Source organism: Triturus cristatus, chromosome 2_2, assembly GCF_964204655.1.
Source record: "Triturus cristatus chromosome 2_2, aTriCri1.1, whole genome shotgun sequence".
Lineage (NCBI taxonomy): Eukaryota > Metazoa > Chordata > Amphibia > Caudata > Salamandridae > Triturus > Triturus cristatus.
The window spans coordinates 95,285,027-95,304,212 of record NC_140582.1 but is presented as its reverse complement, the minus strand read 5'-3'; the positions used below and the strand labels follow the sequence as shown (position 1 = coordinate 95,304,212).

At 40.7% G+C, this 19,186-nt stretch overlaps 1 protein-coding gene across 3 annotated transcripts in view; it reads right to left on the bottom strand.

Annotated features, from left to right (window-relative positions):
- Positions 1–314: 314 nt before the first annotated feature.
- PAX5 (paired box 5) overlaps positions 315–19,186 on the bottom strand; it is a 521,765-nt gene continuing 502,893 nt past the window's right edge. For all 3 annotated transcript variants that reach the window (XM_085641098.1, XM_085641099.1, XM_085641100.1), the window contains one exon: positions 315–8,850. In XM_085641098.1, the coding sequence (XP_085497224.1) occupies positions 8,777–8,850 (74 nt within the window). In that variant the 3' untranslated portion in view covers positions 315–8,776. The remainder of the gene's footprint in view (positions 8,851–19,186) is intronic.

Below are 19,186 nucleotides of genomic sequence, written 5' to 3'. Positions count from 1 at the left end.
AAATCTCATCTAGGCTTTGCGTTGCCCTCATATTAGCTTATGTGGTACAAGGGTGATGCAAAACATTGATAAATATGCCCCTTGATATCTATGGAAACTTAAAGACGGAGCATGTCCACTCTTGCTGGTCTTTCAAACAAAAATAGTAAGATACTGACTTAGCACTAGAAACAAACAACTTCCACAATCTTCAGGAAAATGGTGGATGCGTTATTTTCAGACAATCAATAATTCAACACGCAAAGTATTCGGCCTTGGGAAATAAAATTACAAACTGACTTTTTGAACTTAAAAAATTTACTTTTATTCTCTGGACCAATAAAATTATGGTAGGTATTTACAAATAATTATCTCACATTAAAGGTCACATAAAATCAATTGTTCACAATTAACAGTCACTCTTTTGAGAAAGATACACGGATATTGAAACTACGCCAATTTTATTGCATGTTTCCTTAACTAATCTAAAGGAGAAAGAAAGATCTTGTGGTCAAACATTTAAAGGAAAATAAGTCACAAATTTTAGTATTGACAAGAAAAATGCAACTGAGTGAAATAGAAGAGACATCATCTCCCGCCTTAAATTAAAAAAAAATAACACAAATAACAGCAAAAAGGGGAAATGAAATAAAATATGATCCACATCTTTGGCAAATTGGCACTGCTGTAAATTACATTCAAATAGTATCACCCACAAAAGCAACACACAACACTAATGAAATAAAACATCAACAATTCAAGTTAGTTTACACATTAGAAAAAAAGAATACAAAACATACACATTTTAAGAAGCATTTTTTTATATCTGTGTGAAGATGGGTTGATCTTTTTTCAAAAGGCAAGTCAAATTCCTCCAAAAAATGTATGACTTTTTTTTATAATTATTTTCATATTTTTAATTGGATTTTTTTGTTGTTGTTGCTTTTTTAACAAGTAAGCCTTTATGAAGGAATCACAGACTTTGGTGATATATAGCTTGTATAATGCTGGAAGTACCCTCATAACAAGGCAATTTTTTTTTTTCAGGCAAGAAAAATATTGTTTTATCTTTTAAAAGGAAATCCATTCTTAAATATTAATGCATTTTAGTAATTTCTTCGGCATATTCAAAGGCCACGAGTAAGTATAAACAAGGGTCCATCCATGTAGCAGGACTAGAGAAGATGCTGCTTTGTTCTTTATTAGGCTGACTGACTGAGAATAAAGGCAGGTGCTGCATGTGCCACCAGAAAGTCACATATAGAAAGCCCAGAGTTCAGTGTAGATTTTGCAACCATGTCCATGATTACGAGGACAAGGAGAGGGGTGTGCTATTCATTGCATCGCTACAAAACAGGATTTAACATGTGTGATAAACCACTCCTATTATCAGTTTTGCCTTCAAAAATGGGGCAAATGATCTGCTAAAATTTACCTTGGGCAAAACGGCGGTGCTTGTTGTGTCTACCATGAAAATTGATGTGCTTACTTACAATCCATTTGTAACACTGATAATATCGTAATTTAATTTTTCAAGCTTCCCTTGCACCCAAATTATTTTCATAAAGTCAGGGGTGGTGTTTGGAATGAAATCTGACATGTACAAGCATGCATTCCTAGAAGAGCCCCACATTCACAAGAGGATGGGTGTCCTCCCTTTGGTATAATTCATGTGGAATTCTGTGTGGTTTCCCAGAGGAATTTTGGACAGGCCCTGTAGTGTGAGGGATGAAGTCTGTTGCCTAAGGTGTGATGATGTGTGATGACGCTGTTGAAAAGGTTTTATTGTGACAGGCAGAAAAAAGACAATCCATCTCTCTCACTGGAGTGTGGGGGTTAGCTATAATTCTTGATTTTGGCATAGCTAGATCTCACTGTGGCGTACAACCTGCAGATATGTCACTCTAGCTACATGGATTACTTGTTAGCATCACGTGGCAGAAATGTGTGCTGTCAGGTGATGAGTATCTAAATTTGCATTCATAAAATATTGTAAGCATCTCTTACAATGGTGACATGGCAAATGGCAATCTCTGCCACGATTTATCTTAATGGAGAGAGTAGCTTATGCACAGCTTAGGAAAAGTTCAGAATTTCCCCAAAAATCAAAGTTGATTCTCTACTGCTAAGCGTTGATAATCAAGTGTGGCTTATAAACAGTCAAGATGTTCAAGCTTGTTGATGTAATAAGAGTACCATTCCATTACTTCAGGTGTGGAATGCATACCATGTATACAACGTTTTCAGGATAACCTCCGATAGTGGGGAACTTGCAACTGGTGTGTAGGGTATCAATAGAAGAAAATGGATTCTAGAAACCATCAGAGATCCTGCCACCATGCCCCTCCATCTGAAATGCATAGTGCTTGTTCTTGGTTGTGGACCACTGCTGATGTTGTAGGTAAATCGCCCCAATCCGATTAATCTTTTGTTTTGTTCTTCAACACTGTGACACGCTTAGGTATGTGGATAAAGATATGTGTAGTGGTTTCCTCGTTCATCTGCCCAAAAGTCCCAAATGATATATTTGCTAAAATTGATTCACAGCTAGACTTGACCAAGATTTCATTTTGATGAGCAATCTTTCTTAAGCCTAGCCTAACATAAACCTTATATAGCAGACCAAGGTACTGGGCTCACTCAATATCCATGTGCCTACAGAGCACATTCACTTTGTTTTTACACAGGAAAAGAAAGCCTGTCTATAAATCATACCTTCTTGACACGCACAATGCTACTCATGTCCAAGCAGCATTCTCTGCACTAGAACAGTCAGCTCCCCACTCCCCCAAGTGCATTAAGTGTTTGACTAAGCAGTGTGACCAAGCATGACGGAAACTGGGAATCTTAGATTATTAAATCGAACCGCTTTGTACTTGAATGGACAACTAATGCACATGCATGACTTGGGATATCATGCATTCGTGGTGAAATTTTGGACTCATATGTATGGCTAATGTTCTCCTTAGATGTAACTTGGGAGTCAACATGTGTCAATGGGCCTAAAGAGCTGGGGAGAGGAGGAGTTCATTCAAGAACATCAGTGGTATTCTCCCGCCTACCTTCCTGCTCCTTTATCAAGAAGAGCTGTACTCACTGTTACTGCGTACGTATCTAAAGGTTTTTCCCTAAACACCATTAGAGAATCAAGACTGCAATACTATTTTCATCACTTCGTTGCTGAACATATGACGTGATGATGCATCCAGAAACTCTCTCACACCGCGTTCGCATCTCCTAGGATTCACTGACTGACCGCAACATTCTATTAACCTGAAATATAGGGATTCTTTGTGACATTGTTATTGAAGACATGTTGATATTTTTGCAACTTTTGGTTAGAATCCATTCATATTTAATTGCATAGGATTACATCAAAACACCAACAATCTGTCAAAATGCGCGAGCTAAAGAAATTATCAAACATGGCTAACAACACCTCCAAGTTAGCTTCCAACCAACATATCTCATTGAAAATACCGTACTGAAGAATAGTGTGCGGAGAATTAGCAACTTTACCTGAAATAGTTTAGAACTGAAGTTTGGAATAATAAATTATGCAGGTCTAAAAGACATTTTTTGAATTTTCTCAATGCCTACTGTAAATGTGTTTCTTACTGTTTACACTATTTCGCAATAAACAGTTTTTCAATAAATAGTTTTTTAGGTGTAGTTATTCTCCAGGGGATTCAAATAAATAGCTACTATTCATAGGATTTTATAAGTGTGAATAAATAAATCATGGTCGTAGAATAAACTCTTTGCCAGTCTGGAGGCAGGGCCACTTGGCCACGAACAAGACTACAACAACCTGCCACCTTGTGAAAAGGAGATATTTTTCAAGAACAGGTGGTATTTTACAGAAGACAATATCACGCAAAAAACAGGATAATTTCAGTCAGCATTATTTTTTCATTTTGTGCCTACCTCAGCTCTTGCCATTGATGGGGTGGTGGTGGGACTACATGTGATCAGTAGAACTTGTGATCTGTGGTGAGGTGGGGGAATTGATAAGCTATGCAAAAGAGGAGGAAGGGAAGGAAAGAAAGGACATTTGGGTTGTGGAACTTGGCAGCACCCAGAAAAGATTTTCAATTTACAATATTTTAGCCAAGAAAATGTAGAAAGGAGGAGAGATCTTCAAAGCTCCAGGGACGAGTAAATCATTGTAGAAAATCAGAAGGTTTGGAAATACTTTTAAAATCTCTTTTTTATTTTTTTCTGTCAAACGTTTTTATTAACATGATTCAACAAGTTAGAAATATCTGGCACCCACAGTCACAAAATATACAACAATAACAAATGAAAAAACTCAATAAGACAAACATGTCCCCCTTCCATCGAACAGTTTCAGCGTTTAACGCACAGTCAACAGATTGTCTAATACTACAGCATCTATCACACAGAGAACCCTGCACCTGGAGCCTACAAGGCTTGATAAATACCACCTCATAAAATACATCACGGGACAGGTAAACTATGGGAGTGTGGTATCAGAAAAGTGAATGCCTAACTTTGTCCGGTTTCCACTTTCTCAAGTTGGCCTCAATAACGACCCAGGTCCAGTTTCTATATATGATATGATGGTAAACTTTTACAAATACGTCTTCAGCTATACATCATATTCCAGCATGGTGATGACTTTTCATTCAACATTATTGGGCTACAACAGACCTTTAATGGTACGACCCACTTGTCTCACCAGTGAGCATTATCCTATACCAATAAACCTCTTGTGAACATCCTTGTTGGTCATGGCTTTACTCTGTGGGGCAATATATTAGTTTTCATGGATTTATGTATAAATATGTATCTATATAAATATAATATCAAACGCCACAAAAGGAAACATAGAGCACACAAGTTTGGAACAATATAAACCTTTATGATAACAGCAGTTATGGACACGCTGCTGTGTCTGTGCTGAGGATAACAATACAAAAAGTTCCCTATCGGTGAACTGCTGACAGATTCTTCTATTTATCATGTGAATAGTATGATACATGAGGAAAATGGTGACAAGATTTGAAAAAAATCTGGATGTTTGAGGGTAAAAATAATAGCAGTGTGCCAGCAATCTTGAAGATTACGCGTTCATGTTTTGGGGTGCTAGTTCATAATCTGTGGGTGCTCGGAGCCATAGTAAATATGCGGGGGAATGGTACTCATAGTGGTTTTATAAATTAGCCATATACGTTGCTAAAATTGACACTGGAGTGATATCGGTTGAGGTCATAATGTGGCCCCTCTTCAGAGAGGGCTCTGTTCCATAATGCCCTGCACTGTTTGCGGCAGATGGTCACCTGGAACAAATGGTAGCCCGGGAACCTTTACAAACAGGATTGGGTTTTGTGCCTGTCACATGAGGAGGCATTTTATTGTGACACTACCATATTTTGTAACTTGATCATTTGTGCTCCGCTGCATAAGGACAATTCACTTCACTTCGAATACTCTGGTGATTGTAAGACATGCAGAGTGATTCTTGATTTTTTTGCAAGAACTCCTGACGTTGTAGGCCCACACTACTAAAATGTTCTGTTTCTGACTTTGGGCAAGTACTTCCTTCCCATGGATCTTCATTTGTTTGATTTTTAATGAGTGATACTGGTGTTGTCAAAAGCTTCTATCTTCGTGTCGGTTATCATTCTTGAAATTCAAAAGCTTATGAACTCTGAATGAAAGACAAGACCATGCGATGAGAATAAACCAGAAAAAGGACAGCTCTCATAGGCCTTATAGTATCAGAACGCCCGATGACAGTAGGACTCGCTCAATCGCCGCGGGACCACGCCATTAGCACTGAGATCATGGGAAGTGCTGGCCACCGCAGCAGTACCTCCGCCAGACTTCCCTTCCTGCAAAATCCGTTTCCTGATTGCAAACATAACAAAGGTGTGTGTCTTGGGCAAGTGTGTTTCCCTCTTAAAGCACACCACTTCCTAGAAATTTCAAACAAGGAAATAATGTTGGCGATGAACCGCCTGGCAGTGGTATCTACAACCAGTGATACAACCATTGCAAACATTACACCTTCGATTCGGGTGATGCCCCCCCCACGAAGGAAACTCTAATGATGGTATATGGGTAGTATTATATTAGTGAAGTGAAGGCTGAGTTTAAATGAGTTCCTTTGTTCCCCTGTTTACAAAGGGCAATTGTATCTGGTGGGTGCTCCCCTACGCTGTGTTGGGGAGTTTGGCGTGCCACTGTTGCCTTTAGATCGCAGGGAGGTAAACCAAAACCCCACCAAGGTGAACTAGCACCAAGGGGGCATTATTTGGCAGGGAGGCTGCTTGTCAAGCACTTGTGCTCAATACAATAAAAGGTATACTTCTTGCTAAATGCTATCATTAAGGTTGGTCTTGGATTGAGCACTTACCACTGACCTGCGCCACAATGATGCAAAGCCACTGAGCCCTCTGGTGAAAAGCGGACACCATTTTGCACTCTAGTTTCAGAGAAGAAAAGACTTCAGCTAGCAGGAGAAGAGGGTGTGTGGGAAGACATTCAGGACCTTATTTATAGAAGGTTGAATTTATTTTGGCTATACCATTATTTTGTAAATGCATTACCAATAATTGAAATAATTCTGTAGCATTAAGTGGAGAATAACATGCACAGTGTTTCTTCATGTTTTCTGAATTTGATCCCATGCACTGAAGTGATATTGCCTCCTTTTTATGATATGCTAATACCACTTGAGTGAATAGAAAACAGGTATTTCATGCATGTGAGATCCACTTCCGCACACTTAACACAATGTGTTCTAGTTTTGGCATTCTCTAATGAGGACCTGAGCATTGATGTATTTTCCACTTCTGGGCACAAAAAGTGGTAGGCACAATGCCCAGAATTAGTATCAGGTTTAATCTTCTCGCAGCACAGCAAAAAGGACACCGATGCTGGAAATGATTTCTTGCTTGTAGGGGTTGTTCGCCTATGATTTGCTCCCCAGTACACAAACAAATACATCATCAATCATGCACCGGAAATATGAGAATTAAGTTTGGTTCTTACTGCTGCTCTCAGTGTATGACAATGATACATTGAGATGACACAACGCGATGGGCACATTTTATTGTCTTAGGTATATTCACGGACCAGCCAGTAATCTCATACGTTTCTATTTTAATTATTTGCAAATAGTTTTTTTGCCCTTGTCAGATCAGGCTTGTTGGAGCAGTCCCCTTTCTATCACTAGATGGAATAGGAATCAGGAAGTGGAGCGTTCTCTGTTTCCTGCGAAGTAAAAAAAAAATGTGGGTTTCGAAATCACTTCACAAAAGCACCAAATTATCGATGAGTTGCCAGAGGTCGTCAGCCTAGGACTTGGAGTTCTGACATTTGGAAAAAAAAACAGGAGCAGCTGTTTTGGGCTTTCACACTATCTATCTATGTGCTGACTACAGAACTAAACAATGGCCAACTTCAGTCAGAAAGCATATCAAATAATCTACAATGCTGAGTTTTTCCACATCCGTTTTGAAAAGCAAAGCTAAACAGAAGTATCTGAATTTGTAACACTAACACTTCTACACATGGTGGTATGCTCTGTTTTGGTACGTGCTATTAATTTCCACAAAGAAAACAAAATGGGGCTCACTTTCTAACCCAGGACAAAAATGGACTACCTGAAGCTCTTGTAGCTTTGTACTAAATGAGAATACTGAGTGGATGTTGAGATGCTCCAGTGGTGAACTGTGTGCCACGCGGGATTCTCACTAGCAAATTCTGCTTTGAAGTTACCCTTACGTACCATGCAGTACTTTGGTCCCACCATTAGAAAGAAACAGCTTTTCATCTGAAAATTCAAGAGACCAACTGACAAGAAACCACCCTTTGGAAATAATTTGATGTTCTTTTCTTTAGAAAACAGACTTGAGCATCTTTCTCCTTCCAGATATCATCTATGTGGACAGACAGAAAGCTCGCGTGTTGGCCACTCATTGGTCCGCACTTTACTCAAGCCAGTGGACATAAAATCACCCCTGTCAGTAATAACGGTGAGTACAAAACACCCCTAAACAACGGTTCAGCTTTACAAAAATTCTCAAACCACTCATTGTCTCCTGTGCTCTGATGCTCAGGTTGGATTTAAGATCCTGTGTGCCCTTCATTTACTGAACTGGCAACCGTCCCAGAAAATACACCCAACAGCAAATGGCAACCTGGTTCCAAGTAGGTTAAAGCTTACATAAATCTTTGAATTTGTGCAGCAGTTTTGAAACACCCTCTTTTGGGCATGCTTCAAATTTAGAATGTTCAGTTGACGATAATCCACTCTTGTAGAAGCACAAAAAGTCAGGTATTTACAAGGATGCTGGATTTATACTGTTGAGTAGCGTCAACTGTGCTGGTCAAGTAGAAGGTCACGCCCACAGCGATGTACAGACTGCCCTCTCAATGTTGGCAAAAGCGGTGTCACCCTTGAAATTTCGGGTCACGGTTTGTATTGATATTGTCTTACAGTGGACTTTGGAGCACGAATTTTAAGAGAAGTCAGAGCCACATTCACTGCATGGTGGACACTTCTAAAAGTCAGTATAATTGTGATGTTGTATTCACGTTGTATATTCTTTGTAGCAGTCAATGTCAGAAAGAATCCGATATTTAAAAAAAGGTCCATCCAGTTCCAACAAGGTGACAATAGATTGCCCCTATTTCAAAATGTCTAGGTCAGTAGCTCCATGTTTCTCTTCTTCAGTCCTATTTACTTGGTAATGCCTTGTTGGATCAAATACTGCGTCCCCGGGTTGAATACGTGGTAAGTGCTCTAGTTTTTGGGATCTGTGGGTCAATGGCGGTCATAGGCTGTAGCAGCGGCTGGTGGTGGGCCTCCTCGGGCTGCGCTGTAATAGTACGGAGAGCCTGAAAATGGAAAAAGAAAGACATAAATATTTTTGCGGTGTGAAATGGACCAATCCAAACATCTGGCAGAGATGCCCCCATTTGGCAAGGGTCAACTTTGTCGATAAAAAAATGTCATTGTTTAAGCACACAACATTTGTATTTGCCCTTTTAGAAACCCTATCAACCCGTCATTGTCCTTGTTGTCCTCAATTTTTCGGTTTTTTTTTACCTCGTTTGTCTCTTCACCCAGTGCATTTTTTCAAACCAGAATAGCACCACTATTGAGCTTATTTGTATCAAAAAGACATTTTCTGCTAGAAGAGGATAAATCCCAATGTCGCACAAAAAGTGGGAGAACTGTCAAGCAGAAAACTGACCCAGTTATCTAAAAAATATATAAATTGCAACTTACATTAATGTTTTCTGCCACTTCATGCGATAAAGCAACATATCGATTATTGTCAATTGAAAGTATGGAAAGAGTACTACAGGAAAGCATTTAACGATGACCCTTATATTAAACTGATGACCCTTATATTAAACTTTGTAATCAAGCTGCAAAAAATACTTTCAGAGACTTAGCTTTACTGTTTCATTATGCCATTCCTAGAGCCTGTGCTGTCTCTCGAGATACTTTATTCTGTGTATTTTTCCAATAATCTACTAAATAGTCCTTAAATGTTTTCCTGTCCCCCTTGCCTCGTGTTGAAGCTGTCAGGCATTTTGGCCTCTCAGAGCTTTTATGCTGCTGAAGTTCTCCTTCAGAACCACCAGTAATGCTGGGCTGCTGCCCCCCCTCTTTACTACTGCATGAAGCCATCTAGCTCTTCAGATGGGGGCAGAGAAGAGGTGGCCATGTGCAATATGACCTATAGGACTACAAGGTAAAAATCACAAACTAACATCAATAGTTATTTTCCTGAAGAAATGGTTCATTGTCGGTCTCACCTAGTAAAGGATTGCACATGCCTAACTGCTTGTGCCCTCTACACTGGAAATGTTATTTACACTTTGCCCGTTTTCAATAGAGCAAATATAACTATGAACAGCCACAGTGCTCTTGTAGCCGGGTAAAACACTCTCATACTGACGACACGTTCATGTCACACCTCTCTCTCTCTCTCTCGGGTGCTAGTGCTCACACATGTACGTGAGATAACAATGCTTCGATCATTCCATAGTAAGCGGGGTCACCGCCTCCCTCCTTAATAAAAATGAACCAAGACGTTTCCTACACCTACTCTAGGGTGGTAAATGGATGCCTAGTAAAGTTGCAACAACATCCTGTAAGCAGGTGTTAGGTGAATTCCTAAAAGTTGGACTATCTGGCAGAAAAGTACAGAGTTGTGACAATGACTAATGGTCAACGTGCAAATTCACGGCTCAGCAGGGCAACCGTAATTCCATGTATGGGCATTATCCCTAGCCATTTCATTTTTGTAATAGAAAGAGAAGATCCTACATGTGGCAATGCGAAAGAAGTTTGTCATGCCGGGTGACAATCACTTTGTGCTTTGCTCTGATTTGAATCCTCATACACTGGCCAAGAAGAGTGCATTGTTGGAGGTGAAGAAGGAAATGATTTGTATTTATTTATTTATTTGAAAGGTTGTATATAGCGCTGGCTAGACCCGGGGGTATGAGAACGCTTTATATGTGCACAAAACAAGATTACTGCAGTTGCTCAAAAAGCACAGTATGAAACAATAAATAAAAAACAAACGTTCCATTGAGGTCTAATAAAGAGAGACATAGCAAGAGCAGATAAAGTTACATACATTTTTACATAGGATGGTGGCGATAGAAGGGGAGAGGGGAGGGGAGAGGTGAGGGGAGGGAGTGAAGTAGAGGAGGATAGCGTCATCAGAGGTATGATTTAAGGACCCCAGTATTTGTCGAGGAGGTGCAGTTTAAGGTCTTTTTTAAGGCAATGTAGGAGGGGTTGCAGCTCAATTCCTTAGGGAGGGCATTCCAGATGATCGGCGCATTTCCAGAGAAGGAGCGAGATTGAGTGGTTTTCTTTTTGAATAAGGGGGGGAGGAGGAGGAAAGTGTTTGTGCTCCTCATTGTTCTGAAGCTGCCCGCTTTTTGAAGTTGGTTTGTGAGGTACAGCGGGGTATTCTGGTGTAGGGCTTTATGTGTGATGCATGCTGTCTTGTAGGAGGATCTATCATCAACGGGCAGCCAGTTGAGAGCCTTCAGGGCTGGGGAGATGTGATCAAAACGTTTGTAGCCAGTGATGAGTCTGGCTGCTAGGTGGAGCACAGATCTGAGTGGGGTTAGGTGGACTTTGGGGGTTCCTGTGAGGATAGCGTTCCCATAGTCGATTTTTGAGAATACCAGGGATTGGACGACCCATTTGAAGTCTTCTGGTGGGATGAAGGGTTTGATTTTCTTCAGGTGACGGAGAGTGAAGAGAGCTCCTTTAGCAGAGTTTTTTATGTGGTCATTGAGGGTTAGATTTTTGTCAACGGTAAAACTGATACCAAGACAATGTGTGACCTCCGTGAGTGCCCCTATTATCATCTACTATGGGTAGAGTTACGTATCCACATAACTCAACACCTCCAGACTCTTCATGGTGGGACTGGCCATGGAGAAATGATGAACACCAAACTGACCACAAACGGAGGTTCCTCGAGATGTGAAAGCCAGAGACATGGTTTATGTTGCTGTCCTTGGCTTCTAGGGCCTTCATTGTAAGGGGGAAATATTTTTTGTGACATGGGGGATCTTTCTCTTTTACTTTCTTCAACTGTTGTCGATTTACCCCTCTTGTCTCACTGTTTCCCTCTTAACTCTTACAGGTCTTAAAGGGCCACTTCATTTCTAGTCACCATGAAGTTTAAGATGAATGTCTACTTCCAGGGAAGTGATCTGCCTAATGTATTTGACTTTTGGATGGCAAAGTTGATGAGGAGACTTTACTATACTTTTTTATCGCATTTACTTTACTTATTTAGACTGAGAAAGGATTTAATCATAAATGGGGAACAAACCTGCAATGACACATTCACCGCAGATTTTTGCATACTTATTCCTCCGGGGTAACAACTACCTTTTTCCTGATGGTGACAGGACAGTTTCTGATCTGCATTCGGAATGTGGCCAATGACATCTGTTTCATCAGATGCGTTGAGTGTGGAAAATATATGCTTGGTTTTCATAACAAAAATCAGTGCGATAAATGTGGGAGCTTGTGTAGGAGTGTTTGTGTTGGTACTATGCAGAAAAAACTAATTATGTCTATACCTGATCAGGCTGAATCAGACTTGCAAAGACATTCACGACATCACCCTTGACTTGACTTGTGGCCACATCATCTGTAATATTACAGAGCTGTAAGTACACATATAGACCGGGACACTGTACAGCCAGGCCAGACTGGAAACTCAAAGCAGCCCTGGCATTTTTGTCAGACCAGCCCCGGGGGTGTGGCAGCTGGGGCAAGTGTGAAGCACTGCTGCTTTTGTTACTCGGAGCTGATATTGCAGCACCGCTGCAGAACTGCCCCCACCCAAGCCTCCCGGGGAAATGTCTGATGCTCGCTATGGCCAGTCCGATCATGCTGTACAGTTACCAGCAGTTTACACATACAAGCATATATCACTATTTATGCCTTGGAAGAACCCATTATAGTTCGCTTGGAGAGTAACATTATTGGACCTGGCCCTGTTGAATAATTTTCCACAACATAAGGTGCTACCTAAAGTGTCTTCTAACGATGTTGTGTATGGCACCGTTAAAGGCAGCTCTAAACCTCTTTGTGAAGTACTTATTCAGAAGGCTTCTTTTGTGGTTCTCCACTACCCTGCATTCTTCTGGCATTTGTGCTCGCCACCAATTGTCTGATCACTCTTTTTTCCCATAGAGTGCTGATAAAACAGACTGCAAAACCATAGATTCAAAAACATCTACCAAAATATTAACTATAAAATATCTCGCTTCATGAATGTAGACCTGTTTTAAATTCAAGTAAACCTACTCACACCAATTGTAGGGCTTTGTTATTTGACTAATCCAGGCATATAAGCACATACAGAGCAAGTGCTTGATAGGGAGTTTATAAGGATATCCAAAAACTTATGGGACAATAAGTATTTAAGATTAATGGCAGCTGAACACAAGTTTTTTTAGTCTGTTTTTCGCATTCTAAGCGCCAAATGTACAAAAAAGTCATAAATCTACATCCGAGATCACGTCTAGGAAGCGGCCCCAGTCACAGGTTACCAGGAGTAATTCTGGGAAAGTTTATATGACATTTTTCTTTTGTTTTGCATTGGTATTCACCTAATGCGAATTCATTAGTTACAGAATACAAAGGCTGTCTCCTTTTGCTACCACCAAGTCTCTTTCATCCACCGCCTTCCATATCTGTCTTTATATCTCTTGTTTGAAGTTTCTGTTTTATTCCTTTCTCCCTTTGTCACTGTTTTCTGGTCTTTCTCTTTCCCCCCTTTCTCCCTTTCTGCCTTTCTCTCTCTTGTACTCGTCCATAGTCTCCTGATGAAAAACAAGTCCTCCTCTCTAAAAATGAGACCTGATGTCACCACCTGCATATCAGGCAGTGGCTGGATGGCAGAAGGATCTTATGTTATGGTCTGCTATGATGTTTCATCTTACACTCCATTGTGTTAATATAGCTATAGTAGCAGGCTTCACTTACTCATTCAACTTTTATCCAGACTGGGGATTACTGAAAGGGTGACATTCAGGAGAATCTTCCAGACAGTACAGGAGAGGACATTCTACCCTCACTAGAGATCTTGGTGTGAAGTGTCCCATTGACTCTATGAAACAAAGGCACCAACAGAATCGGAACACGTGTCTGCAGTAATTTATAAATAGTGGGAGAACTGGCTGGACCAGGCCTCACGGTGCCCAAGGTAGAGAGGTTTTAAAACTTTGGGTGTATTTAAAATTTGCGGACAGGGTACTTAGTTGAAAACAAGGGAGTGCACCCTGTCTGCCAAATCCACAGTTCGCCTGCTCTAGTTAGAGTCAGGGGATTCCTCATGTATTAAACTATGTAGCATTTACTGGCCCCACTAGTGGAAACCTTTGTCCGATGGCCCGAATAATATTAGGCAGTCGGGCAATGAATGTCAGATCATCCGCCCTATTGCAGGCAGACATTCTGAAGTCATCTTCTCCTGTTAGGACCACCAGAGAAAGCATGGCAGTCCTGATGAGAAAAAAATGGAATGAACCCCGCGTGGTGGAAAAAACTCCCAACATGTCAGGAACATTATTTTTTATTTTCAAATTACAAACTCCTAGTCCTGAAGTCTACTTTTGATAAGCAAAATATTTTGCTGCCCATAAAGGAAAGCTTCTGTGCGTTCAGCTGAGCTACCTCCAAGGATCTCTGCCTACCTGGAAACGATCGATAAATATGAAGGGCTGTACACTACCAAGGCATCAGAGTACCTCCTTTCACAGATCTGGCAGAAGGAAGTACAGCCTGCCAAAGGCTAAATAAGCCATTTTATGTTTGTACAGCACTTCTGCTGTTTCTAAACACTGTAAATAATATGTTATTATTGGTCAATTAAATGGTTCTCAGTTTTCTGATCTTTGAAAGTTGGAAAGCTTAATCTGCCTTGGTGGATTCGAACTCTTAATCCAAAAATCATTGCAGATGTCAGTGGTGAGAGTTAATTCGCAGAGCAAACTGAGCGCTTATGAAGGTGGAGAAACATACAAGGAGCTGTCCATGGGTTGTGTTGAAATAATTTAAATGGCCTTAAATATTTCCAAAAACGTCCTGAGTGATATCCATCAAAAATCCAACTAATGCTAAAAGAAACCGTGTACTCATAGATACCTTTTTCTATAGGGTGTGGCTTTAACAAGGAAATATGTCTTGTTTTAAATTCTTAATGCCTGTTTTACTGCTCCAATTTTGTTTTTTTTAAAAAGCCCAATATCACGCAGCTTGTGCTCCGAAGAAATCACCCTCTCAGGTCTTCATCGTTTCATTCCAATCAGCAGAAAGAAAGACTCATGTGGATAGTGTATTTTTAGCCTTCAGTCTACACAGATGCTTTTTTTTTTCATTGGCTCTTTTGCCCAAGCGGGACAAGGGAGTGGACAGATTCAGGCGGCAGCTAGATAATGTTCCCATTCTGCCTTGGTTTTCTGCCTGCACACATCTGTAAGAGCGCTATTGTGTCATCTCCGTGGCCACGCTTGCAATTATGCGATCACCAAAGCTCCTGATGAGCCAGAGCATCAAAAAAAGGGCCGCCATTGTTCCGCATGCAGGAAAAGTCAATGCCACATAATCAAAAGCGAACTCATCAAAGCAAACCCGGCTTATGAATCTAAGACAGTTTCTCAGCACAAAGCACATATAGTCTTAGAACATTTAACGCTGAGGTTGTCAAAGGGGTCTACTTAATGACTCCTTTGAGCTTCAGCAATGGCTCAAAAGCCTTCTTCAGGTGAAAGATAACAGTAGCAGAGACCCCAGGTGCTAGCTCGTCCGGCACCCAATGCAGCAGTGGGATGGTCGTTCCTCCACGAAAAGCTGATCAGTTAATGAAGGGCCTTTGTGATAAAAATGTGTTGTATAAAGGAAAAGACGCAAAATGATATGACAGGCAAAAAAGATGTTCTTAACATAAAGCTCATTTTAAGTATGTTAATGGAAGTTATTACTAAGAGATGGGGGCTCTCCTCGATCTCAATAGTGGAATAAAACAAAATGGCTACTAAACACAAAAGAGACTAGTCCTTCTTTCAAGACTATTCCATATAACCAATAACACGAAAAAGTCCTCGTATTTGTGCATATTCTCTCTCGCCTCAAAGTTTATGCACCATCACTCTCCCCCCCTTCAATTCGCCTATCTTTCTCGCTAGGAACTCCTCTACAGTTATTTATTTTTTTATTGGTAATTAGTAAGATTCTAGACATGCTCCTGGAAGTCACTTGAGAGTACCAAAAAGGAAGAAGGTTGAGGAGACCAAGGAAGGAGTGGCAGGAAACATTTGAAATTTTTATACATAGCATTCCAGTTCCTGTGGCAATAAAGAAATATTACAGCTGGAAAATATTAGCTAAAATGATCAGGTTCGAAATCAGTATGAGCGTAGGTTTATCCAGCTCAAAGTATGAACATTGATATAGCTGGGGTTTTATCGTCCTTGAATCAAGGGGCAGAGCGCTTCAATAGTAAGGGCCAGTAAGGCCTGATGGGAAATTACAGTTTTCAGGTCTCCTATGAACATGATGTACTCTAGCTGTTGCAGAAACTGTTCCAGGATATTGGGACCAAAATCATTTAGTGTTTTACCATAGAACTCTTCTTGTGAAATAATGTTGGAGTGATCCTTTTATCACAAGTCAATTTTAGGTGCAGTAGTAGTTGTAGGTCTCAAAATATTTTGATTGGATTTTCCAGCTGCAGAAGCAGAACTTTCTGTGTGCAAAGGCATAGTGTCTTAAAACGTAGCCTTTGTTTCATTGGCAGCCAATGAAAGCCTTGAGTGCAGGTGTGATCTGTATTCTTTAGTCCTAGCAATACTCTTGCTGCCCAAATTTGCTCTATTTGAAGTTGTTGCATGTTTTCTTTCAGGAGGCCGAATGCTGGATTCTGGTTGCTGTTGCAGTAGCCTTGGCTTGATAAAACCAGAGAGGTCCACTTTTTGGCTGGAGCTTATCATATTCAGATCGTGATGAGTGCTCCCTGACAAGGCATTAACTTGTGTAATGAATAAAAGAACTGAATCAAAGATCACTCACAGGTTTCTGATTTAGTCCATCTCCTAGTACACATTTGTAAGGATAAATCCACGACTTATCCTTAAAAATGCATACCAGGAGATGGACTAAATCTATAAGGAGTATTCAAGGCTGCTGCCCCACTGTATATCTGGTACTCTCCAAATATTCATTTATTTACCAGTTTTATACAGCGCGGCTGCAAGATGAAGTATTAGTGCTGCAAGATGAAGTATTAGTGCTGCAAGATGAAGTATTAGTGCTGCAAGATGAAGTATTAGTGCTAGCTACACTAGAACAACTAGGAACAATCACAAAATGCACTGAGCGACCCTAAGTCAATACCTGCATCAGAGGAAAGGGATATATTTGTTAAGAATGTAATCAAAAGGAGAGAAAGGACAAAACCACACAAATGACAGCATACAAAATGTTTGATAGCCACCAAGTGATGGGAGCATTCGGATGGGAAGAGAGAAGAACATTATATAAGAGAAGAGAATTAACTAGGAGTGGGTCCACTGGTTAATGACTAGCTCAAGCACGGTTTGCATAGATGAGTTTTGAGCCTTACTGAGTGCAATAAGGGAAGGTTTCATTCTTAGTTGTCAGGAAAAAGGGTTCCAATTGCTGGTTTCTGTGCCAGTAAAACACTGCTTCATTCTTTGGGGTGTTCTGAATTTGGGTGACCCAAGTTGAAGAGAGTCTCAACTTGTTGATGATCATTTGTCCACAGATATTTTCAGTGTTACCGATTTGGTTCAAGTAGGGAAAACTATGTTTTGCTAACATTTGCGGCGAGAGTATTGTTACAGAGGTGAGTAGGCTCGAGGTTTTACAATGTTTTGAGGGCATCTTCTGCAGATACTGGATAGAAAGAGTCACGTCTTCTGATTGTTTGGAGGATTCCACCTTTTATGGAGATCAGTTTAGGGCATATTTTACTCCTGATGAGGGCATTAAATGCAAAAAGCAGTCACTAAGAGGAGCTCTATAGTACTGAACTACCAGTTATCAGGGCTGGCACATGCCGTACCCATTTTATAGGCAGAATGTTTTGCTGAGATTAATTATGCCCTCCATCAGTATGCCATAGAGCCGGGCATGCTTCGCTGTTAGAAGGCAGTTAATGACGGGCACTCAGTTTGGGCAACCTTCTGCTGATTTTATAGCCCTATAAAGTAGTTCTGTTTATCTTTTTGAATATGGAGAATACACTTAGGTTTTTTACTGACATGTCCTAAATGCGTTGGGTATGTCTGACATGGGTTCAGTGCTTGCAGAGCCACAGTACTCAACCTGAATCTCAACCAAGGAGACCAATAAGGCTTATACCAGTCTTGGATGATATTAGTTTGGAGGGTATGGGTTTTGGCAATTCAGGCTGAACTATCCCTATAAGTGCAGGACCTGTGGCCTGATTTAGATTTCGACGGCCAAGTTACTTTGTCACAACAGTGACAGATAACCCATCCTCAGAAATAATAAATCCCATAGGATTTTATGGAATTTATATATCGCCGGACGGGATATCCGTCACCGTTGTAACAGAGTAACCCATCCGCTGAAATCTAAATCAGACCCCTACTTTAATTAGTTCCTTTTTTGTGCCATCACAATAAGGAAAATGCAAAGAATTGGAATGGAGCCTGGTGTATCTTACAGTGGCTTCACCATAACTGAAGCATTCCACCCTTCATTTTTAGTTGTTTTCACAACATACAATGAGCACCGCGTAAGTGGCACGGTGTCTTATGAAGGGCTGGGTGAGTTTGTGCAAGATAGCCTTTTCAGTTGTTTAAACTACATAAAATTAGCACCACATATGTGTCTTATGAAGGGCTGGGTGAGTGTAGTGAAGGACAGAGACAGGTAAGCTGTGCAAAAGGACTTCTTTATTAGCACCCTTGTACCGCCTAGCATCTCAGTTCAAGCATCAGTGAAGCACAGAAACATCTGCCCTAACATCCTATACACCTGCTATAAATAGCTAGAATCTACAGCAACTACATTCTGCATGACCTACAGTAACTCTACATTCTACACCTCTTATTGTCCATTACTACAGAGAGTCTGTACCACAGCCTTGTGGATGTAAATCAGGAGCTCCAGAATGGCATTGTTCAGCGGATGCCAGTTTGTTGCTCTGTACTTTTCCAAGGTACTTAAAAAATAACCCTGTAAAGCCACAATGTTCAGAACAAGAGAGTGAACGAATTCAGGCAGCACACAGCTAGCAGCACTGAAAAATTGCCTAGTAATGCCAGGGCCGTTTACTGAGTGAGAGCACATCATTTCACAGGTCAAAGGGACAATATGCATGAGATTGCACCGAGAAATGGCATTAGAATAAAAACATTTCAGAAGCTCTGCTGGGCGTGGGGGCAGTCGCGGAACATGAGACCGCTGGAGTGGGGAAGCGGGCGAGTCCCGGTCCAGAAGACTGGTTCTTGGCAGGCTCGCGGCGCAAGGCAAATGAAATCTGATGTTGACAAATAGTGCACTAGTAATTCAAATCACTGCAAATAATAGAAAAAAGAGAATGAACTGCTCTCAAATAAGATGATCAAATGTACTTTGAAACTGGATTTGAATGCTGCTGTGGAGAGACTAAAATGCGGCGGA